Source organism: Pelophylax lessonae (genome assembly GCF_965119305.1).
Source record: "Pelophylax lessonae genome assembly, chromosome: 3".
Lineage (NCBI taxonomy): Eukaryota > Metazoa > Chordata > Amphibia > Anura > Ranidae > Pelophylax > Pelophylax lessonae.
In genome coordinates this window covers 317,681,760-317,706,464 of record NC_138770.1, presented here as the reverse complement: position 1 = coordinate 317,706,464, position 24,705 = coordinate 317,681,760, and the positions used below count along the sequence as shown (strand labels likewise).

General features: G+C 46.5%; 1 protein-coding gene across 2 annotated transcripts in view; it reads right to left on the bottom strand.

The window, feature by feature from the left end:
• Window positions 1–24,705, bottom strand: part of CLCN2 (chloride voltage-gated channel 2) — a 684,072-nt gene that overhangs the window by 376,310 nt on the left and 283,057 nt on the right. For both annotated transcript variants that reach the window (XM_082249904.1, XM_082249905.1), the window contains exon 7: window positions 19,424–19,502. In XM_082249904.1, the coding sequence (XP_082106030.1) occupies window positions 19,424–19,502 (79 nt within the window). The remainder of the gene's footprint in view (window positions 1–19,423; window positions 19,503–24,705) is intronic.

The following is a 24,705-nucleotide window of genomic DNA, read 5'->3' as shown; positions in this document are numbered from 1 at the left end:
ACTCTTCTTGTCTTCTCCTCTCCGGGGTCTTCTCCGGGGTCTTCTGCTCTTTTGCTGTCCGCCCTTCTTGTCTTCTCCTCTCCGGGGTCTTCTCCGGGGTCTTCTGCTCTTTTGCTGTCCGCCCTTCTTGTCTTCTCCTCTCCGGGGTCTTCTGCTCTTTTGCTGTCCCCCTCTTCTTGTGTTCTTCTCTCCGGGGTCTTCTGCTGTCCCCTCTTCTGCTGTCCTCTCTTCTTTTCTTCTCCTCTCCGGTCTTCTGCTCTTTTGCTGTCGGCTGTCGGCTGTCTTCTTCCTCCGGTCCTCCTCCGACGACGTCTCCGCTGATTATGCCTATCTCCAGTCTCTTCAGCTTATTATATAGCCATTAGGGGCGTGGCCCCGATGACGTCATCTGGAGGCCCCGCCCCCTCATGTCACAGATGACGTCATATGTGACATGAGGGGGCGGGGCCTCCAGATGACGTCATCGGGGCCACGCCCCTAATGGCTATATAATAAGCTGAAGAGACCGGAGATAGGCATAATCAGCGGAGACGTCGGAGGAGGAGGACCGGAGGAAGAAGACAGCCGACAGCCGACAGCAAAAGAGCAGAAGACCGGAGAGGAGAAGAAAAGAAGAGAGGACAGCAGAAGAGGGGACAGCAGAAGACCCCGGAGAGAAGAACACAAGAAGAGGGGGACAGCAAAAGAGCAGAAGACCCCGGAGAGGAGAAGACAAGAAGGGCGGACAGCAAAAGAGCAGAAGACCCCGGAGAAGACCCCGGAGAGGAGAAGACAAGAAGGGCGGACAGCAAAAGAGCAGAAGACCCCGGAGAAGACCCCGGAGAGGAGAAGACAAGAAGGGCGGACAGCAAAAGAGCAGAAGACCCCGGAGAAGACCCCGGAGAGGAGAAGACAAGAAGAGTCGGATGAAGATTTTTAATAAACTTTCCAAAACGTCTCTTGTCGTTATTTCCATACACTGCCTTTTATGGGGTGAATGGGTAGGGGTACAGTGTACCCCATACCCATTCACATAGGGAGGGGGTCCGGGATCTGGGGTGCCCCCTTGTTAAAGGGGGCTTCCAGATTCCGATGAGCCCCCTGCCCGCAGACCCCCACAACCACCGGCCAGGGTTGTGGGGATGAGGCCCTTGTCCTCATCAACATGGGGGCAAGGTGCTTTGAGGTGGGGGGTGCAGAGCTCCACCTGCCCCAAATCACCAACACCCCCCCATGTTGAGGGCATATGGCCTGGTGTGGTCCAGGGGGGGTGGGGCCGCTCGCTCGTCCCCTCCCCTTTCCTGGCCTGCCGGGCTGCATGCTCGGATAAGGGTTTGGTATGGATTTTGGGGGGGACCCCATGCCGTTTTTTGGGCATGGGGCTACCCTAAAATTCCATAACAGACCCGAAGGGCCTGGTTTGGAACCCTGGGGTGGACCCCCACGCCGTTTTTTTCCCATTTTGGCGTGGAGTTCCCCCTCAAGATTCTCACAGCGCAAGTCGCCCCGCAAGTCGGATCCGACTTGCGGTGTTGCGGTGCGACCTCCATTCAAATCAATAGGCTCCCATAGGGAACCATTGATTTTGAATGGAAGAAAAAAAAAAAGCTGCTTAAAGCAACGTGGCAAAACGTGCAATAACGCCAATGGAAAAAGCTACTGAAAGCACGTTTTTACAGCTGCTTTTTCCGGCGTCAGAACTAACTTTGACGTACGTTTTTTCTAACGCCCCGTGTGCATGGGGCCTAAGAGATATCAATCAGGAGAAGGGTACAAAACTATTTCCAAGGCATTAGATATGTTGCAAAATAATTAGTGCTAACCAAAAAAGACCTGCGCAAAAGGAGTGATATTTGACAACAAAAATTGATCAATAAATAAGTGTAAAATTGTTTTGTAGGTGTTTCTGGGAATTACTTCCACACTGCGAGCTGCAATATGAACGTAAAAACGTGAATAGTGATAGCAAGGGTGGGTATTGCGCTCAACAATCAGCTCTCACTGTAAGGTGCTATGGTGCATACGTGGTAAGTCACAAACTTGCAATTTAACGCAAACCTATTCAGTAAGAGTTAAATACATAAATAAATATATATATCTAAAATCAATGGTGGTTCATGTGATAAGAAATTATAGTCCCTAAAGTGCTTAGTGCAGACTGTGCCTTCGGCAACAAACTTGGACTTGATGAAAAACCTTCACCATTCACCTCCACCCAGTGTTTAGACAAAATACTTCTCCACATCATAAGGATTTAAGACCAATTGCCTGGATTATGGATTTGTCAACCTGCCTACCTTGGGTTTTGGATCTCTGGTCACCCGACCACTAATGCCCCCAATATTGCCTGCTGAACTTTTTTCCCCGCTGGCTAGCTCTACATCTGGACCCTCCCCCACAATTACCTATTTTAAAAGCCCCTCTAACTTTTCGGCCATATGTAGTAGTGCATTCTTTATCGAGAGAGGATAAGTCAAAGGATGCCTGAGTAGTGTTGGATCATTCAGTTTAGATTCAGGATAAGTTAAGGCAGTTAAAAGTTAGTAGCCATTTTTAGAGCTGTAGGGTGCATAGTGGATGTTTTACCCATAAGTGCCAATTGCGCAGGAATTTGTCTTGAAGTAGGTTAGCTTTGACAAAAAAGCCTTTTTCCTTTTTCTTTTTTTTTTAACTGAGTTTTTGGAAATTTAAGGCCCAAATTGTCTTTGACCCCCTGTAATTAAGGGGTCACCTTCTTCTGGTAAGAAGTATTTTGTCTAAACACTGGGTGGAGGTGAATGGTGAAGGTTTTTCATCAAGTCCAAGTTTGTTGCCGAAGACACAGTCTGCACTAAGCACTTTAAGGACTATAATTTCTTATCACATGAACCACCATTGATTTTATATATATATATATATATATATATATATATATATATATATATATATATATATATATATATATATATTTATTTATTTATGTATTTAACTCTTACTGAATAGGTTTGCTTTAAATTGCAAGTTTGTGACTTACCACGTATGCACCATAGCACCTTACAGTGAGAGCTGATTGTTGAGCGCAATACCCACCCTTGCTATCATTAGATATGTTGGCTGAGTATTGAAATGATGATTATGGAACACAGTGAACATAGTCATCAAGTGGCGAAAATATGGCACAACAGTGACATTATCAAGAACTGGACATCCCTCCCAAGTTGATGAAAAGACAAGAGGAGAAAAAAAGTGGTCAGGGAGGCTGCCAAGAGGTCTACAGCAACATTATAGGAGCTGCAGGAATATCTGGCAAGTACTGACTGTGTGGTACATGTGACAACAATATCCCGTATTCTTCATATGGCTATGGGGTAGAGTGGCAAGACGGAAGCCTTTTCTTACGAAGAAAAACATCCAAGCCCGGTTAAATTTTGCAAAAACACATCTGAAATCTCCCAAAAGCATGTGGGAAAACTTGTTATGATCTGATGAAACCAAGGTTGAACTTTTTGGCCAAAATTCCAAAAGATGTGTTTGGAGCAAAAACACTGCACATCACCAGAACACCATACCCACACTGAAGCATAGTGGTGGCAGCATCAGGCTTTGGGGCTGTTTTTCTTCAGCTGGAACAGTTAGTCAAGGTAGAGAGAATTATGGACAGTTCCAAATACCAGTCAGTATTGGCACAAAACTTTCAGGCTTCTGCGAGAAATCTGAACACGAAGATGGACTTAATCTTTCAGCATAATAACGACCCAAAGCATTCATCCAAATCAAGGAATGGCTTCACCAGAAGAAGATTAAAGTTTTGGAATGGCCCAGCCAGAGCCCAGACCGGAATCCGATTAAAGATCTGTAGGGTGATCTGAAGAGGCCTGTGAACAGGAGATACCCTCGCAATCTGACAGATTTGGATTGTTTTTGCAGAGAAGAGTGAGCAAATATTGCCAAGTCTAGATGTGTGATGCTGATATACCCAAAAAAACGGAGTGCTGTAAAAAAAATCAAAAGATGCTTCAACAAAAATATTAGTTTAAGGGTTGCACACTTATACAACCATATTATTATTATTTTTATTTTTTTTTACTTCCCTCCACCTAAAAGATTTCAGTTTGTTGTTCAACTGAGTTGTACAGTTTATAAGTAACATTAAATGTGGAAAAAGTTCTGAAATGATTTATCTTTGTCTATTTTTTTTTTATATCACAGAAAACTGACAATTTAATGGGGTGTGTAGACTTTTTATATATCAACTTTGAAACAAGAGCAACTTTTTGCACACTTAAAAATCTGCATTTTTGGCTATAAAATTACGTAAACCCCCAAAACATGTGCAAGTCACAAAGTTGTTCTAAAGGCAGGACATTTTACCCTAATGCATTCCATGAATTAAAGTAAAAAAAATGGATTTTTGTAAAATCTTACCGTAAAATCCTTTTCTCTTAGCTCATTGACAGACGTAGTCCTTGGTGATACAGCACCTTCGGGTTATGTTGCCTCCACAGGAGTAGGACTAGACAGGAAATAAAATGCTCTGGCCACACCCTAGGGGCAGTCCCCGAGGGTATATCCTCTCTCTCTCTGCCTCAGCAAATCAGTTATGTCATAAAAGCAGTCTTTAGAGAATTTAACCCAACCCAACTCAAAAAAACAGAGGGGCGGGTACTACGTCTGTCAATGAGCTAAGAGAAAAGGATTTTACGGTAAGATTTTACAAAAATCCATTTTTCTCTATCGCTCATTGACAGACGTAGTCCTCGGTGATACAGCACCTTCGGGAAGTCCCAGAGCAGTATCACAAATGAGGGGTGGGAAAATGGAAATCAAATCCAAATCTAGAAGGCCCAACCGGTGCCAACTAGAAGTTTACAATGCTCATCCTTAATGATGAGACTCAACAAAAAAATTTTCAAACAGAAAAAAACCCTCGAGGTAGACCACCGGTCTCCTCAAATTGCGGCCTGCAAAACCTTGCGGCCAAATGAGGCATCCGCCGATGCCATCACATCAATTTTATAAAATTTTGTAAAGGTATGTACCGACGACCAGGTGGCCGCTTTACATACCTGGACCACTGACGCCTGATGGCGAAAGGCCCAGGAAGTACTGAGCGCTCGAGTGAAGTGCGCCCTGACAGGGAACGGAGGATTCCGACCCTTAATAGAATAAGCCTGTACCACCGTCTGACTGATCCATGTAGATATGGTCGCGGCAGACACAGGCAACCCCCTTCAAGGGCTATCCGTGATCACAAAAAGTGAGTCCGTCTTACGAAAACCACTTTAGGAAGGAAGGATGGATTCGGAAGAAGAACCACCTTATCCCTATGAACCACCAGATCTGGGGAACGACAGGATAATGCGGCCAGTTCTGACACCCTGCGTAGAGAAGTAATGGCCACCAAGAAGGCCACCTTCTGGGAATGTAAGCAAGGGAATCTCCCTAATATCTTCAAAGAGAAGTTTCTGAAGAACCGACCACACTAAATTAAGATACCAGGCGGTAAGGGTGCGCGCACTGGCGGAGCCAGATGTCGCACCCCCTGGATGAAATTCCGCACCAAGGAATGATTAGCCAAAGGTTTCTTGAAAGAAGATTGCCAACGCCGAAAACCTGACCCTTGATCGTGCTCAAGGATAGTTTCTGCTCAACCCCTTGTTGCAGACAGACCAAAATTCGGGTCACCGAATAGGTATGTGGGGAAAATCCAATAGATTCACACCATGCAATATAAGACTTCCATGTGCTGGAAGTCGCTTTCCTTGCTTTAACTGGAGGTAGGAATAACTGAAGCTGACACTCCCTTGTCCTTCAGTACCTGGGTCTCAATGGCCAGGCCATTAAGCCAGCGACTGTAAAGCAAGATGGAAGATCGGTCCCTGAGACCGCAAATCCTCCCTGAGAGGAAGTCTCCAAGGAGCGTCCGCGACTAGCCTCGCCAAGTCGGCGTACCAGGCTTGACGAGGTCAATCCAGAATTTCCAGAATAACGGAATTTTTGTAAAATCTTACCTGTAAAATTCCTTTCTCTGAGTCCTCCGACAGTCGCCGCCCACTTCATATTCATCACCAATGGGGTTATGTCCTCTATTCCGTAGGAGTAGCTAGGCAATAGAATATGTTAGTACAAAGACTTTTAACATATCCCACCCCCAGGGGGTGGTCCCCTCAGTACATAACCCTCCACTTCCTGTATCCAACTCAGTTTCAGTGGAATAGCAGTAGAGAGTACATCAAAACCCCAAAAGAGGGGCGGGGGCGGCGACTGTCGGAGGACTCAGAGAAAGGAATTTTACAGGTAAGATTTTACAAAAATTCCGTTTTCTCTTACGTCCTCCGACAGTCGCCGCCCACTTCATATTCATCACCAATGGGGATGTCCCAAAGCAGTGTAAACATGAGGGGTGGGAAGAACGCAGCCGCGCCCAAGGCAACGCCGTCTCCCCATCAGAGAAAGGAACCTTACCAAAGGAAGGAAACCAGTTGGGCATAAGAACAAAACACTCGCTCAACAGGAGCAAGAAAACCCAGGGAAAAAACAAATATCCCAAAAAGCCAAAGAACCCGTAACAAGGGCTCTAGGGAACAGCCGCACTAAGAACCTTGCGGCCAAAGGAAGCATCAGCCGATGCCTGAACACCTACTCTGTAGAATATCGTGAAAGTGTGTACGGTCGACCAAGTCGCCGCCTTACACACCTGGGCCACAGAGGCCCCATGACGACAGGCCCAAGACGTACTCAGAGATCTGGTAGAGTGCGCCTTCACAGGTACAGGGGGAACTTTCCCCTTCAAAGCATAGGCCTGATCAATGGTCTGTCTGATCCATTTGGCGATCGTAGAAGCCGACGCCGCCATGCCCTTCCGAGGACCTTCCGGAAGGACAAACAAGGCATCCGACTTGCGAAAAGACTCAGTCGATTTGAGATAGACTCTAATCGCCCGGACAACATCCAAGGAGTGAAGCAACACCTCCGTCGGATGCTTCGGCTTCGCGCAAAGCGAAGGTAGGACAATGTCCTCATTGAGATGAAAGTCCGAAACCCTTTTTGGAAGAAAAGAAGGGTTAGGTCGCAAGACCACCTTGTCCAAATGCACAACCAGATACGGAGACTTGCAGGACAAGGCTGCCAGCCCCGACACTCGACGAGCCGAGGTGATAGCCACCAAAAAGGCGACCTTCTTGGACAACAAAGACAGCGAGATCTCCCTGATCCTTTCAAAAGGAGCACGCTGCAATACTGATAGAACTAGATTCAAGTCCCAAGGGGGAAGAGGGTCCCTCCTAGGAGGGATCAGATGACGTACCCCCTGCACAAAAGTGCTAACCAAAGAATCAGATGCCACAGGCCGTTGAAAAAGAACGGCCAAAGCAGACACCTGACCCTTGATCGTGGCCAGCGCCAGACGCTGGTCAACACCCGTCTGAAGGAAGGGCAACATCCTAGACACCGAATAAGTGTCAGGAGAGAAACCCCTGGATTTGCACCAGGCAAAATACGCCTTCCAAGTACGGTAATAAACCTTCCTTGAGGAAGACTTCCTCGCATTTATTAAGGTGTGAATGACCTCAGGGGAAAGACCCCTGTTCTTCAGGACCTCGGTTTCAACAGCCAGGCCGTCAAAGCCAGCGACTGTAAAGCAGGATGGAAGATCGGTCCTTGCGACAGAAGATCTTCTCGAAGAGGCAGACGCCACGGGGCGTCGATTGCCAGATTTACGAGGTCTGCGTACCAGGACCGGCGAGGCCAGTCCGGTGCCACAAAAATCACCGTGGTCGGTTCCGCGAAGGAACCTGGACAGCAATTGAATCGGTGGGAACGCATACATCAGTTGGTACTGATGCCACGGGGCAACCAACGCGTCCGACGCGTCTGCCCGAGGATCGCGCGTCCTTGCCACGAACCGTGGTACTTTGTTGTTCAGACGAGACGCGAACAGGTCTACCTCCGGAAGACCCCACCTCGCGCACAACATCTGGAAGACAGCCGGGTGAAGGGACCATTCCCCCGGTCCAGGGTCTGGCGGCTCAGATAATCCGCCTGCCAAATTTCCACCCCCGGAATGTGAACTGCCGACATTGCCGGGACATGCGTCTCGGCCCAAGACAGAATCGCGGCCACTTCTCGAGCCGCCCGGGCACTCCTGGTGCCCCCTTGGTGATTGATGTAAGCCACCGCCGTGGCATTGTCCGTCTGCACCCGAACCGGGTAGCCGTGAAGATTGTCCGTCCAACGACGAAGACAGAGGAGTATCGCTCGCAGTTCCAGAACGTTGATCGGAAGGGAGGATTCCTCCGTCGACCAAACACCCTGGGCGGAGAGAACGCCCAGAACACCACCCCAGCCCGACAGGCTGGCGTCCGTGGTGATCACCGTCCACGAAAGGGGACGAAAAGACTTGCCCCCCGATACTGAGGGGGATTGAAGCCACCACAGAAGATCCCTTCTGGTCTGAGAACTCAATGACATCTGGAGATCCAGAGACTGCGGACGCCCGTCCCACTTGGACAATATCTCCGCTTGGAGATCCCGTGTGTGAAACTGGGCGAAGGGAATCGCCTCGAAAGCCGAGACCATCAATCCCAGACACCGCATGCACGTCCGAATGGACGAAGATGGAACGTCCCTGAGGGACCTGACTGCCTCCTGAAGAGCTGCGAGTTTTTTCTTCCGGCAGGAAGACCTTCGCCTGAACAGAGTCCAGAATCATACCCAGGTAAGAAATCCGAACCGATGGGCACAATGTCGACTTTGGAAAATTGATCGTCCAACCAAACTCCTGCAGAGTCTGCAACGTGACGGACAGATCCTTCTCCAGACTCTGGCTGGTCGCAGACCGAACCAGAATATCGTCCAGATACCCCAGAACCGAAATGCCCTGGGCCCTCAACAAAGCCAGAACCGGTGCCAGCACTTTGGTGAACACCCTCGGAGCCGAGGCGAGACCAAAAGGCAACGCCACAAATTGGTAATGATCTTCCGCTATGGCGAATCGAAGGTACCTCTGGTGACCCTCGAAAATCGGGATGTGAAGATACGCATCCTTCAAGTCGATGGAAGCCATGAACTCCCCCGGAACCAGGGCAGCCACCACCGACCGCAGGGATTCCATGCGGAACTTGCGCACCCGCACAAAGCGGTTCAGCGCCTTCAAGTCCAGAATCGGACGCACCTTGCCCTCCTTCCTGGGCACGGTGAGCAGATTGGAATCGAACCCTCGAAATCTGTCCCGATGAGGCACCGGGACCACCACTCCCTGAGCCCTCAGGTCCTGCACCGCTAGATGCAGGTCCCGCAAACGCTCCGGGGATAACAGAAGACTTGAGGGAAAAAATCTGCTCTCCGGCCGAGAGAGAAACTCGATCTAGTAGCCAGATCGAACGATTTCCTGTGAATTGGGTGAGGGCGCCCCTTCAGGCCGCACTGTTGTGGGCCGCAGAACCGGATTGGCCGGACTTTTGCTTACCTGCCCACGGCTTCTTGCGGGAGCCTTGACCCTTGGACGGCTTGCCCCAAAGTGTGACCGAAAGGCACGAAAGGACCCCTGAGGGGGCCGAAAGAAAGCATTCTTTTTTCCAGGAGCCGTCTTAGTCTTGTGGGATTGAGGTAAGGGCGTGCTCTTACCCCCCGTGACCCCTTTAATTAGGGCATCCAGGGATTCGCCAAAAAGGCGAGAACCATCAAAAGGCAGATTGGCCAAGGTCTTACGTGAAGATTGATCCACAGACCAACACTTCAACCAAACCAGGCGGCGAGATAACACCGCCACACTGTGTACACGTGCAGCCAACGGAACCATATCCAGGTCCGCATCACACAAATACATGACACCCTGGTGGATTTGTATCCAAAGTCGCCTGGGGGGCAGAATCAGCCACCAGGACACGCCTAAGCACCTGCGTCCAGCTCGCGACCGCCTGGGCCGCCATAAGTGAAGCAAATTAAGCTTTCAACATAGAACCCATAATAGAATAGGTACGACGGGCAAGGGACTCCATCCTCTTGTCCGTGGCATCCCGGAACACCGGGGTGTCTTCAGCAGGAATCGCAGTGGACTTGTTCAAAACTGCTAACGCATGGTCCACCGGAGGTGGGACACACCAACGCCCATCAGTAGCGGGCGTAAAAGGATAGCGCAGCTTAAACCTACTTGGTACAGCAAAAGGTTTGCGTATATTACGCAATCGTTCTTTCACAGCGCGCTGAAAATCATCAGTGCATGGAAACATCTGCGATGATTTGCGCCTTTTCTGCGTCCCATAAGCCGCCAAGGCAGTTGGAGGACATGTTTCCTCCTCCAAACGCAGAGTTTGCTTGATAGAAGCAACCAATTCATCCATGAGTGCAAGCTCTTCAGACGAGCCAGGGGGAGAATTATCAACCCCCTTTATCTCAGCCTCCATTTCTGACCCTATAAGGTCCAGGGAGGAACGAGACCCCGATAAGGAGATCTCTGCCACAGCAGCCCCAGTACCATCACCCTCTGAATCAGAGGAAATTGAAACTCTGGGCCTTTTAGAGGATTGAGCAGCCACCAGCATTTGCACCTGAGTCGCAAGGCTAGCCACAATCGCAGCCAAATCCCCCCCGGGGGGGGAAACCGCAGTCCCCTGGCTTCCCACTAAATTGGCAGGAAACTAGCATTCCTGAGAATCCATGCCCCTGTAGTAGCAAAAATAAATGGGTGACCGCCCCTTTAAGAGAGCGCTGCGATCATAGCCCACTCACACTAAGCACCCCACACAAGGGACCCCCACAGGGACAAGTATACCAAGGCAGGATACAGGGAATAGAGAGAAATGAACCTGGAGAGATCGGTGCTGCTGCTGCTGCCTGCGGTGCTCCTGAAGGAAAGGAAGTGCTGGCATACAGGACGCTCTATTAAAGCCTATGGAGGCTACAAGAAAATGGCCGCCATGCATGTAAAACATGCGGCCGGAGCGATCGCAGCCAAAATGGCGCCGTTTTGGCGCCGAAACCGCCGCTCCCACACCCCATGAGGGTGAAGTAAAACACACCATCTGCCCAAAAAAAGGAACATGGTAAACCGCCGCAGCGGCGCTGTAATGTGCCCCAAGCATGAGAAACTCAAGCCCCACAGCACACAGCCGTTCACACAGACAGAAAACTGACACAGAGTGCAGCCAGCCCCCCCTCCTGCAGCCCACAGCATGCAATGTGAGAGATAGGGAAAACGTAATAGTGTGAACACAGGGCAAGGTACACAGTCCCAGACTGACACCCCCCAGACAGACAGGTCCCCACATAAATGCACTTACCTCTTACATGGCGTGGGGGACCCGCACAGGCGAACAAACCGCTGCACATGAGGCAGGGAGAGTCGCATCCAGGACGCATCAGAAGGTGGGTTGAGAAACCGCACAGCGTCCGGTGAGGTAGCCACCTCACCTAGCATCCCTGCACGGAACAGGGATGGGTCGTTCAGATAACTCAGGAGCGATACCTGACTGAACGCTCGATGGCGGGCTGAGAAACCACTGACCCACAGCCTGCTACCAGGGGGGTCAGCCCGAGACGCAGCCCGCATGATCCTCTTCTTCCGAAGAACTAACTAACGCTGGTAAAATAACAGCTAACAAGAAAGAGAGAAAAAACTCAAATAAAATCCAAAGAAAGGAAAGAGAGCTGAGACAAGGTGCCCCAGCACAGAAACTTCCAGCTACTCCTGACAGCTAGACAAATGAAACTGAGTTGGATACAGGAAGTGGAGGGTTATGTACTGAGGGGACCACCCCCTGGGGGTGGGATATGTTAAAAGTCTTTGTACTAACATATTCTATTGCCTAGCTACTCCTACGGAATAGAGGACATAACCCCATTGGTGATGAATATGAAGTGGGCGGCGACTGTCGGAGGACGTAAGAGAAAACTGGAATTCCCTCCACCTCTATCCTGCGAAGAAGTTCCCGCAGCAACTTGAGAGGATGGAAGGCATGCCGTAGCTGATACTGCCCCCACGGGGCGATCAGCGTTTCTGCTGCGTCCGCTAGAGGATCGTGGCGCGAGCTACAAACCTCCGCACCTTCCTGTTAGGCCAAGGTGCCAACAGATCCACATCCGGGATGTCCCAATGAAGGGACAGCTAGGGAAAAAAACCTCTGGATGAAGAAGAGGCCATATGCGATTGGATCCGAATCGGGCTGCTCTAGAGCTGCTCGATCCAGTAAATCAGACAAAATCTGATCGCTCTCAATTCCGATACCCTTATTGGTAATCTGGATACTATCGGAAGAAATGACTTCCCCTGGTTGAGCATCGGAGACTTCCTGGTCCGCTCGCTCAACCGGATCCGATTGTCCAGGGAATCGGAATTCTGATTCCATTAAAAAAGAATCTCCTTCAGGAGAATTCGGGTATGAGACTGGGTATACGGTACTGCCTCTAAGAAGGCCACCATCAGTCCCAGCCAATTGACGGACAGCAACATCCGAATCGTTGACTGAACCTTCTGGAGTTTCCCAGCAAGGAGAAACTCTCTTGCCCAGGATGTATCCAACCTTAGGCCCAGATAGTTCAGTCTCCTGGTGGGAACCAGGGATGATCTTTGGGAAAGCGAAAAAACGCTGATGTCCTGCGATGATGGGGATATAAAGATAGGCATCCTATATGTCTATGGACGCCAGGAAATCTCTTTTATGCAGGGAGGCCACCACTGTACGGATGGACTCTATTTCTTCCCAAGTCCAGATTTGGACGCACCTTGCCCTCTTTCCTGGGCATTGTGAATAGGTTCGAATAGAACCCCTGAAACCGTTCAATGTTAGAAGGGCAGAATCGCACCGGTGGAAGTGATCGAAACTCGATCCTGTGTCCTCCAGAAACCGGTGAAGACATCCCCCCCCCACCCCAGAGATGGGTAGGGGCGCATCAGGCTATATTCTTCAGGCTTGGCTGAGCCGGACTCTTTGTTTACCCGACCAGCGACCTTTGAAACCCCTCTAAAGGGGCTTTGGAGGGTTTTGCCTTATCGCCCGCCCTCGCGGAACGAACAACTCTATATGAGCAGAAAAGGAAGGTCCTCGTTAGTTACGAGGTCTTTTTATCCTAACAGTCTGTGGCAAGACAGCAGGTGGTACCGTCTATCCTATAAAGAGGAATTCCTCAAACGGATAGCACCTAGCCATGCGTTTGGAAATAACAGGGGTTCGTTTCAAAACGACCCCATTTGGGTAAAGGAAAATCCTTCGCCCTTTTGGTAGGCTAACAAGTACCAAAAAGGAATCTCAGTCTCAGCTACCTCTGCCGGTGTAACCTCAAGACTAAAGGTTTCCCGGACGGACACAACTAGTGCATCCACCACTCTTGTGCTATGGCGGAGGCAGAAACGTGCTCCTCACTGCTGAGGAGATATTACCTGAGACAACAGCCCCCTAAGAGGGACCTGCAACTGCATTGACCAGGTCCGAATCCGTATCTGAAGTATCTGATAAACAATAGGGGTAGGCGGGGGTCGCTACTTGACCCCCGTCCCTGACAGGCCACCTCCACCCGGGATACCAAAGACTCCAAAATTGCCGATAATGCATTAAAACACAAGTGGGGTACTGGAGGGTCCTGCGGCCACCTTGAGGGGATCAGGTGGGGATACCTATGCGGCAGGGTCAATGATTATACAAGACACTTGCTAGCGACAAAAAATGACAAAGTAAAAAAAAAAAATTTTTTTTTTTTTTTTGTGTCCCCCAGTCGCAACAGCGCCCCTCAGTGTTACCTGCCTTTTTGGACCCCACAGAGAGAGAGAGACAGACCCCAAGGCTCATCCCTGATGCACAGAAGTTTTCATCAGCTTGCTCAGTGCTTGTCTTGTTACAGACAGGAAGTCTTTGGCCCTATTTCCTGGGTAAAAGAGGCGGCTCCGCCCCTTAACACGCCTGCCGGCTCCTCCCCCTGGCTCCATGAGGTGTTTGAGTCACCTCAAACATGGCCACCCCCATGCTGGAGACACGAGGCTACACCAAAATGGCGGCCTCGTGTGATCTACCAGACAATGGCGGTGGCCTGCACAGAATAGCGGCATGTCTGCAGAAGGATCTCGGCCTCACAACCCTTCACCCTCATGGTGGTCAGCGTGGTCGGAGGTACCGGACCCTAGCGGGCCGTATGCGGACCGCTGCTTAGCTGGAGGAATGATCTGGAATGCAGTATACATGTATAGACATCGCCCTGTGGCTACTGACAGGTAGGATACCTTATACTATCACAGTAAAGTTCTAGTACTGCCACTGACTACAATCATTTACACATCTTTACAATTAGATTGTCAGCTCCCAAACCAAGCCTCCTGGCTTCTTGTACACAAAAATCACACTCAATTAGGGGGATCTGTGACATGTTGTAGGATAGAGGGGAACCCATCCTTACCATTACAGAGAGGGGCCCGTGACTCATGGTCTTTGGCGTTTCAGCGAGACGTTTAACTCGCAGGGTCAGTCCCCGTCCAGTGGGACTATGTCGCGGCCGACCCAGCGCGGAGCTATGGCCTGCACGCGCTCGTAGGCTTAACTGGGGTGACCACTGGATCTCAACATCCAGCCCGTCGCCCAGTTCAGCTTTCTTGCTTGAAGATCTCACAGGAACACTGGAGAAAAAAAGCTGTCTTAAAAAATTATTTTCTAAGAAAAAAATCCTGCCAGGACCGAAGATCCCAGCAAGGTATCTAGGTCCTTACTCCTGACTAGACAGAAAAAAACTGATTTGCTGAGGCAGAGAGAGAGAGGATATACCCTCGGGGACTGCCCCTAGGGTGTGGCCAGAGCATTTTATTTCCTGTCTAGTCCTACTCCTGTGGAGGCAACATAACCCGAAGGTGCTGTATCACCGAGGACTACGTCTGTCAATGAGCGATAGAGAAATGTTATATCGCCCTCTCACCTTCCTAAATACTTACTCGAGTCCTATCTTGATCCAGTGCTGTGCCCGAGGGCAGCAGCATTGCACTCTTCCTCTCCTCACAGGACCCCATGTGCCATGGACTCCTTCTGCTGTCAATCAAATCCTGTGAGGAGGGAGTAGGCCCAATAGGCACTGTTTGTCAATAGGCACACACAGCCCTGCTCAGGAACAAGCCCACAGGTTCGCCCATAAAGCAAGCAGCTTCCTATGGTGGTATAACCAAGAGACAGAGGAGAGGAGCCAACAGCGCTGTCAGGGGAACCAAGAAGAGTGGGTTTCGAGGGAAGCAATACCTTTGCACAGTGCAGGTAAGCAGAACATGTTAATTATTTGAAAAATAAAGCTTTATAATCACTAATATTGGGTGCACGTGTGATATTGCAAAAAACTACAGTACTCTAAACCTCCATGGGTGACACTTTAAAAGCCTTTGCAGTTTATCAGTTTAGAGTTAACTGTGAGCTCCGGTGCTAGAAATACTGCTCTCCCTCCAACATTCATGGTGATACCTCATGTGTGAATTTTTACCCCAGCTCTTGAGGTTTACATCTTTAAATACTGCTGGCTCCTGCTTCCTCAATGTTGCTTAGCTGAACTTCTGGTCCTCACAGGAAGGAGTTACCAGTGAACAGTAAAGTCTTCAGTCAGTCTGTTAGCTTGAAGAGTGGAGGAGGGATAAGCAAGAGTGCTTTGCCATCTTAGGCTATAGAGTTTTGTGTTTCTATTGATGCACACAGTGTAGAGATACACAGCTCTTGTCCTTGCATATACAGGTGTCTCCACAGAATGATGCAAGAGAAAGGAACCATCCTGAAACAGTAAACCGTGCTCATGACACCAGCTCAAACCAGAACATAGGCAAGCATTCAAAAGATAAAGAAGCAGAGTATTCAGTAAATGTTTAAATCCGCTCCTGAACGCCCAAATTTATCTAAAACAAAACAAAAAAATAAATAAAAAATCAGCACAAGGAAACTTACTAAGCTCCAGTGAGATGTGTCCCATATGCTGCTGTGTGCTCCTTTCGCTGAAACCATCCTCCTTTAAAGCCCCCTACCACTCCTGCCACTTTCGCCCACCTCCTGCATTCATAGAAGCTGGTACCACAGCTTTATGATCTATGAATGAAGGGGGTGAATCATTTAACTATCTGCCTGTCCTCCATTTATATCCTGTTTCATTCAAAGAAGTTTTAGTTAATGGCTTCTATGAATGGAGCAGCTGGGCAGAAAGGGCAGAATGAGTACCTGTCAGTCCCTTACTTCTATTACCCCCACCGCACTGGAAAATTACAGTGGCAGGGATGGGGGTCATTGGAGGAGGAAGATTTTGGCAGAAGGACAAGGCAACACAACGGACACATTTCACTGAAGTATAGTAATGTCCCTTGTGTTGATTTTTTATATTTATTGTTTAAGATAAACTTAGGCTTAGGTACACCAAAACGCCTGTACATGGTTTTGCAACTTTGACATGTGTTGGTAAAACTGTGCATATCATCCCAACTACATAATGTATTCCAAGTGAATTATACGTTGTTTAGGACAAATTGGGCTTTCATTTGGTTATATAGTAATGGATATACACTGATTTTTTTTTTTAATTATCAAAGGAAAACTAGCACAAATTAGTAAAAAAAAAAAAAAGTATCGTTCGTATATAAAAATATTTTTCTAAATTTATTTTGCTTACTTCTCATAATGTATATATATATTGAGGTTGTTCTATGTTTACATATATGTGGAGAGTTTTTAGAATTTATTGGTATTGCAACACAAATTACAATGAAAGTATTTCTTATCCTATATATCTTATAATCTACCGCCTAAGAACACCACCAAAAGAAAAAAAAAAAAAATGGATCACAGTAGTGCCACATTTGTATATAATAATTTGTTGTTTTAACCCCTAGTAGGCCTGGAAATTATAGTGCACGTTACGTTTTTTTTTATCCTACCAAAAACACATTGACACTGATACAAAATTAAAAAACTTTTTTTTTTCCTACCTAAAATACACTTACCCTCACTTTGACTCTGAGCATGGTCTTTGATCCTTAACTTTTTTTTTACACATACTTTTTTAAAAAGTAAATCTTTTCTAGCAAGGAGAAAAGATACAAGATTTATTTTTCTCCAATTATGAGGAGAAAAAAAAAAACACATGATCACTGGCTCTCACAGTGATCAGGTGTTCACTGTGAGGAAACGGTCCTCTTTGTTCCCAATCATTAGTTCAAGACCTGGAGCGGTCGATGACAGCTTGGCCTTTGTGCTGGGAGTGCGATGTGTAGAGCGCTCCCAGCACAACCACAGTACTGCATGTATGTGGCATCACAGATAAAGACCTACTTCCTTTAGGCCGCATATACAATATGCGTACGCTTAACAGGAAAAACTGAGGGTTTAATATAATTTTAAAACAGAAGTATGACCAAAGCACTTTTAGCCATATTTCTCATGTAGGTCAGAGGACTGCACGTGCTTGTGCTCCTCTGCGACCCAGTATCAGCCAACAGCATTATAAAGCCTGGTGTCAGCTGGCTGACATCACAGAGCCGCTCAAGACTCTGGAGGGATCCCAACAATGTTGGGATCCAAAAAATATTCGACCAACCCCCCAGACGACGTCACGTATGACAAAACATGTAGGGCGTGGTCTAGGACGGTGACAACATCACGCCTCTCGTCTGATTGGAGGTTCACAGGTTCCCTCTCAGAAGCCAGGATTTTGAAACGAACTACGCATAGATGATCGGTTTATTTCTTAATTTGACCACCTATGATATAGTGGCCATTTTGATCTGGTAAGGGGATTACCTTCATCACATAGGGTGTGAAGCCTCTTTCTGGTTTTCCAGTCACCCTCTTCCCCTATCTGTGTGGGGCTCTTTTTGGGAATGTTGGTGTCATTTATCTTTTCTCTCCTGGATTAGACCACTCATTTATGGCCTTTAATATGATGTTGATTGTCATATATACTATTTATTCATTTATTTATCTGTGATTAGCGCTGCACTATTTGTCTGTAATGTTAGGATTCACCCAAATGCCTTACAGTCAACTACCCCTGCTCCTCAGTGTGCCGCTTAGAGCTTGAGCTAACCGCTCCTGCCCCCTCTTGTGCCTGGAGCTCCAGTGAGCACTTAAGGAGCAGAGTAGATATGGGGTATTTTTTACTTCTGTTGTCATAAAGATACTTGCAGACTTAGGCAAAATGATCAAAGTAAATTTAACTATACACACACTATATTTTAATGTGTGTCTAGAGGAGACTGGTTGTTGCAGATTTATAGACTCTAAAATGTATATGTTCAGTGCCATTTCATATTCTAAATAAAACACAGCTGCAGCTAGTACTTCTTTGGACTTCTGTGGGTCAAGAAGATACAAGTCAAATCACCTCGATGACCTGCAGCAATAGTAAACACATCTAGACTGACTAAACTCCAGGTGCAGCCTATTGAAGTCTATTAGGGCGCAGCAGCTGCACAGGCATGTCACATTAGGAGGAGTGCTTGTTACTGTGCAGCCAATGCATCCTGATAGACTTCAAAGGGCTGCCTAAATGCAGTACTTGGAGGTCTAGACAGCATGCAAAAATGGCTTGTTCATAGCATATGGGCCTTAGCACCCATGTGAACTGGGCCTTACAGTATCTCAGTGGCAGCAACAAGAGCAATACATCTAGCATGGTTAGAAAGGAAGCTCTGTTCACATAAAATAAGCACATTCCATTGTCATAATATCAACTAATCTTAGTTTACTAATAAATCCGCTTTACAAAATAGGCTCTTACAGTCTTTAAGCTAGTCTTCTATTTGAAGAAAAACAGAATGTTAATAATCTGTATGTGAGACCAACTGACCTAGAGGCAGGCAGCTTTCTTAGAAAGAGCTCAGACAGTCATGCATGAAGTATTAAGCTAAACAGAGAATATTGTGTTTGACAATGCTTAGCATGGGCACTGCTGGTTATAATATGCTTTGCTAATATATAGCGAAAAAAAACGTATATGCTTCAAAACACAGTATTTAGATTCCCAAGACACTCATCCTGCCTCAAAACCCCTTTGTACAGACTATGTACAAATTCTACTCACATTTACACACATGCCTGAACCTAGAGTAGATCATGTGTGACTTTTGCTATGGAAAAGAAGCCCTTTTTTAAATAATACTAAAAACAATATGTACAAATGAACACAGATGCTGTATTCTCTTTTATTTTTGTTCTGGGCACAAAAATAAATCGGGCCCCATTTTACTTTTAACCTTCAGCTCTGCAATTTTTAAGAAGCTTATGCTTAAAAAACGAACAGATTTTGGTGCAAACAGAGTAAATGAACAGCATAATCCTGATATATTGGTTTGTTACACTGATGATTACATAACTAACTGATGGCTCCCACACATGTATTTCAAGCAGTCCTCCCACACAACCTCCTGATCATACATCTCACAGTTTATACACACCCACCACTCAAACACTTCAAGAATCTTTCACATTGCTTAATATTCCTCTTGTCCCTACTTCCCACACAGTCCTCTTACCTCCAATAGGAGCAGCAAAGCAGCATCCAACTCCAACAGCGCAGGCTGCTGCCAACATCTCAATGTTACGAGACTCATTCTAATGAATAAGAAATATTGTTAAGAGTGCCATAAATATGCAGCCTAGTGCACAGAATCAGACCCACCTCTGCCAAGCAGAATATTGCAACAGATTGAGCTACGTAGAGCCAAACTACATATGGGCTGGTTATATCATACCATATACAACTCAAAATACTGCAGGGCGTCCAAAAGAAAATAGCTGTACACAAATACCAAAATTAAAACTAAACTGACATTAAATTGCACTTCCATAGTAAAAGCAGGGACATACTTAATCATGCTAGGCTTGTTTAAAACAAATAATGTGAAATAACTCCAGTCATATTTTAGCTTTTCAGTTATCCAAATTCACAGTACTCTGCCTAATGAAGCAGAGTTCTGATTGGTTTCCATAAATCAGTGTTTTTGCCATGTAGGAGAATAGGCCCAGCTCAAGACAGGCATCCTTCACATTTACACACATTAGCAGAATTAAAGGCGTGGTGTGGTGAAAAAAGAAAAAGTCCAGTTTGCATATTTTTTGATGTGACTTCCAGTAGACTTCAATGGTAATGCATTTAAAACATGCCTAAAAAGCACGCACATTGAACCACATCTTAAATGCATCTAAATGTGTAAGAAAAACATTTTGGGATATGAACAGGCCCTAATGTAGTATGACCCAGTTACCGGGCAATCCATAGCTGTAAAACTATGGTAAGTGGCCTGCTGGATGTGTAGTCAGAGAAGGCTTCCATTCAAAATATGCTAAATTCATAGCTCACGTTTTCATATTTTTGTCAGCATTTATAAGGAAACAATAGGAATGTTGACTCACCTGCAAATTCTGTATCTTGGACGTTAGCATGGATCACAAGCTGGATATTCATAGACCCTAAGCTACCACAGATGAGTCAGTTCTTTTCATTGAACCAGCAGGCAGAATGGAAAAGTCTGATGTCCGATACCCTGAACATGGCAGTGGGGAGACTTTCCCCACAGTCAGAATGCACAGATCAGTGCTGCAGTCTATAGCCTTATGCGGACATTTTCAAACAGGGCGGTTGAAGAGAAGTCGATCAGTATTCCAAGATAAGGAACTTACAGGCAAGTAAAAATTCAGGACACAGGCTGGATATTCATAGACCCTGGGGTGTCCCTAAGCAATGAAGCAGACCCATGGGCAACAACAAGGCAAACAGAACCGTGTCAACAGGCCCAACAAAACGATGTCAATGCAAGTGAAAGAACCTTGCAACCTAAGGTTGTATCTGCATAAACCTAAGATCAGGTGGTGGCCTTAAAGCTGGGCATCAGATGCTTGATATCCCAACCAGTCTGGTGGAGTGAGCACATAAAAGTACTGGAGATACCTGATCTGAGAGCATAAGCCCTCGCAATGAGTGGTCTTATTCACCTAGTAATAGGGGATTTAGAAGCAGGATGTTCTTCACAAGATCCTGAAGGCACAACAGAGTACATTTTTCAGATAGAGGCCGTGGATAACAGAACCTGACATCATCCATATAATGGAGAACGATTTCTTTGGAGTCCTTTGGACCAGGAACGAAAAGAACGCAAGACCGCTTTATCCTTCTGAAGAACCAGGAAAGGTGCTCAGAAACACATCTGACAACTTGATAGCCTATTTTGCAGGAGAGGTCACCTGCAGCCAGTTCCCTAATGGGTTTGGTTCAAAGGGTGGTTTCTGCAGGGCAGAGAGAACCTAAACTGAGATTTCTAAGGAAACACAGGGAGATGTAATGGGTGTTTGGTCAGTGAGACACCTTAAAATGTAAGTGGTTCTAAAGCCTAAACATTTAATACCTTAACACATTCAATGCATTCAAGTAAAAAATGTTTAGATAGCAGTATGCCCCCCCCACACACACACACACACACACATTTAATCCAGCCCTCTCCCTTATCCCTGCTCTCACAAGCTTTGCTGAGGCAGCGGGAGCCATTGGCTTCCCCTGCGGTTAGTCAAATCCTGTGATGAGGGAGCAGTGGTGGGGCCAAGCTGCACTGTCTGTGTATATGGACACGAGCAGCGAGGTTTGGGATTGATCCTGCAGGTGTGTCACCAAAGGAAGCAGCTTAATGTGGTGACACACTGAGAAGAGGAGGAGCCAAGACAGCCTGCGGGGGACCCGAGAAGAGGAGGTTCAGGGCCGCTCTGCGTAAGCCTATTCTACAAAGCAAGTAAGTATAAACCTGTTTGTTATTTTTTTATTTTTTTTTAAATCACTTTAACCACTTCCATACTGGGCCAATTCTGGCACTCCATTTGTTCATGTAAAAATCATCATTTTTTTGCTAGAAAATTACTCAGAACCCTCAAACATTATATGGGTTTTTTTAGCAGAGACCCTAGGTTATAAAATGGCGGTTGGCGCAACTTCTTATGTCACACAGTGTTTGTGCAGCAATTTTTCAAGCGCTTTTTTGGGGGGAAAAAATACTGCTACATGAATCAAAAAAACCCCCAAAACACTAAAGTTAGCCTAATTTTTTGCATAATGTGAAAGATGATGTTACGCCAAGTAAATAGATACCCAACATGTCATTCTTTAAAATTGCACACCTGTGGAATGGCGCCCAACTTCAGGACCTAAAAATCTCCATAGGCAACGCTTGAAGTTTTTTTTTATAGGTTACCTGTTTAGAGTTACAGAGGCGCTCTTGGGCTAAAATTGTTGCTCTCACTAACATTCATGGCGATGCCTCACATGCGTGGATTGAATGCTGATTACATATGTGGGCGTGAGGTACATATGCCTTTGCGTCTACGTGTGGGCACGCGGGTACGGGGGCAATTTCATTTTTTTTATGGTTTCTTTTTATACTTTCCCTTTAATGTATTTATTTTTTGATCACTTTTATTCCTCTTACAACATGTAAACATCCCTTGTAATAGAAATAGGGCATAACAGGTCCCATTTTTAGAGAGATCTGGGGTCAATAATACCCCAGTCCTCCAGGCTGGAAAGACTGAGATCATGGTAGTATTTACAACTGCCAGGCCGAAAGTGACGTCATAACGTCGCGGCCAGGCCTCCGAGAGTCATAGAGATTGCCGGTGTTCAAAAACATGTCGAACCTGGCGAAACAAGCAGCCCACGTCACTTCCTGTAAAAACCCTCCACACTATGCATGTGTAGTGCGTCATGCATGACGTTGGTGCACTGAGGAATTTCCCTGTCAAATTCCTCAACCAACGGTACAGCGTATGCGCAAAGCAAAAATACACAAAAACATACGAAATGTACGTTGTTTAACGGCTACTCTGCCAACCACTATAACTGAGCATGCGTGCAGTCAGCCTGAATAATGGCCTGAGCCTCGGATACAGACAGCGGACAGTGACATACAACAATTCATATATATTTCAATACATTTAAACGTCTGTATACTAGGGATCGACCGACATCGGTTTTTCGTTGCCGATACCGATATTTTGGCCATTGCATATCGGTATTGGCCGATATTTTGAACATTTAAAGTTTTGCAAAATTAAACACAATTTTCGACACAAATCTGTTACTGAACATGTTTATCAGTTTCACATCATCTAATTATAAATGATGCATAAACTGCTGAAGTAGTGCACTCACTTTAACCACTTTACCGCTGCTCACGTTGATACTACTACGGCAAAGTGGCTCTTGTAGGTCTGACGACGTAGACCTACGTCGGCAGACCCTCCCCCTTCTAGGCGGCGCGCTCCCGCTGTATTCAGTCACAGCGGGAGTCGGGCCAGGGGAGGAGCAGTGGCGATAGCCGCTGCTCTTCCCCGATCGTCGGGGAATCGAGTGTGGAGATCCGCCCGCCTGTGTAAACACAAGCGGGTGGATCTCCGAAGTGACAGGCAGGGTCAGATTGCAGTGTTCAGCATAGCTGAACCCTGGATCTGTCCTTGTGTCACACAGTCACCTCCCCCCACACACGTCAGTAAGCACCAGGCATACATTAACCCCTCCCTCTCCAATAAAATTAACCCCTTCACTGCCAGTGTAATTTTTACAGTAACAGTGCATATTTATAGCACTGATTACTGCAGTAATGTCACTGGTACCCCCAAAAGTGTCAAAAATGTCAGTCAGGGGTCCGATCTGTCCGCCGCAATGTCGCAGTCCCGCAAAAAAAAAAAAAAAAAAAAAAAAAAAAAAAAAATCGCAGATCGCCGCCATTGCTCGTTAAAAAAAAAAAAACAAATTGGCCAAAAATTTTAAAAAAATTTGATTTTTACATTTTTTTTGGGGGGGAATTTCATATAAAAAAATGTGAAAAATAGTTATTTTTTCAAAATTTACACTCTTTTTGTTTATAGCGCAAAAAGTAAAAATCGCACAGGTGATCAAATACCACCAAAAGAAAGCTCTGTTTGTGAGAAAAAAAGGACGTCAATTTCGTTTGGGTACGGCGTCGCACAACCACGCAATTGTCAGTTAAAGTCACACAGTGCCGAATCGCAAAAAGTGGCCCAGACGTAAGACAGCAAAATCCTCCGGTGGTAAAGTGGTTAAATCACTACTGCAGTGCAGTCAGTGCAAAACTGCTAAAAAAAAAAAAGCTATTCAAACAGCTAGACAGTGGATTGGAGTCAGTGGACTACCGCTGCAGTAGTGCACTCACTGCAATGATTTTAAATCATTAACTGCAGTAAGTGCAAAACTGCTAGAAAAAAAGCTAATAAAACACTGAACATGGCATCTATTTGACCACAATGAAGTTTCTCTTCTGTCCGTTGTCTTTTTGGACATTTTTCTCTTCTTGAAGCATCCTGCTCTTCCACATTAGAAACCTGCTCTTCTTGACTTTTCTCTCCGGCAGGAACCTCCTGCACCTCCTGTTGAATATCTTCTGTCAGCCATTGTTTTGCCTTGGCCAATACATCAGAGGAGAAAGGATGGTTCTTGTATCGAGGATCCAAAAGACATGCAAGCACAACATTTATATTCTCTTTGAGCTTCTCAAAACGTTTGGCGAGGCTGTCCCTCATGGCCTTCGTACATGTTTTAGTGCCACGTGTGTTGGGTCCTTCATTCTGTTGAAGAAGCATCTTCAGCACTCTCACACATGGGATGACAAATGAAACAGATGAGTAGTAATGACTCACCTCTAGTGTCACTTCCTCTATGGGGAGGAGGGTCTCAATAACATTGGCTACAATGTCCCAATGATCAGCAGGACAAGAATATCCTCCATATTCACCTGAATATATGGTAAGAGCTCGC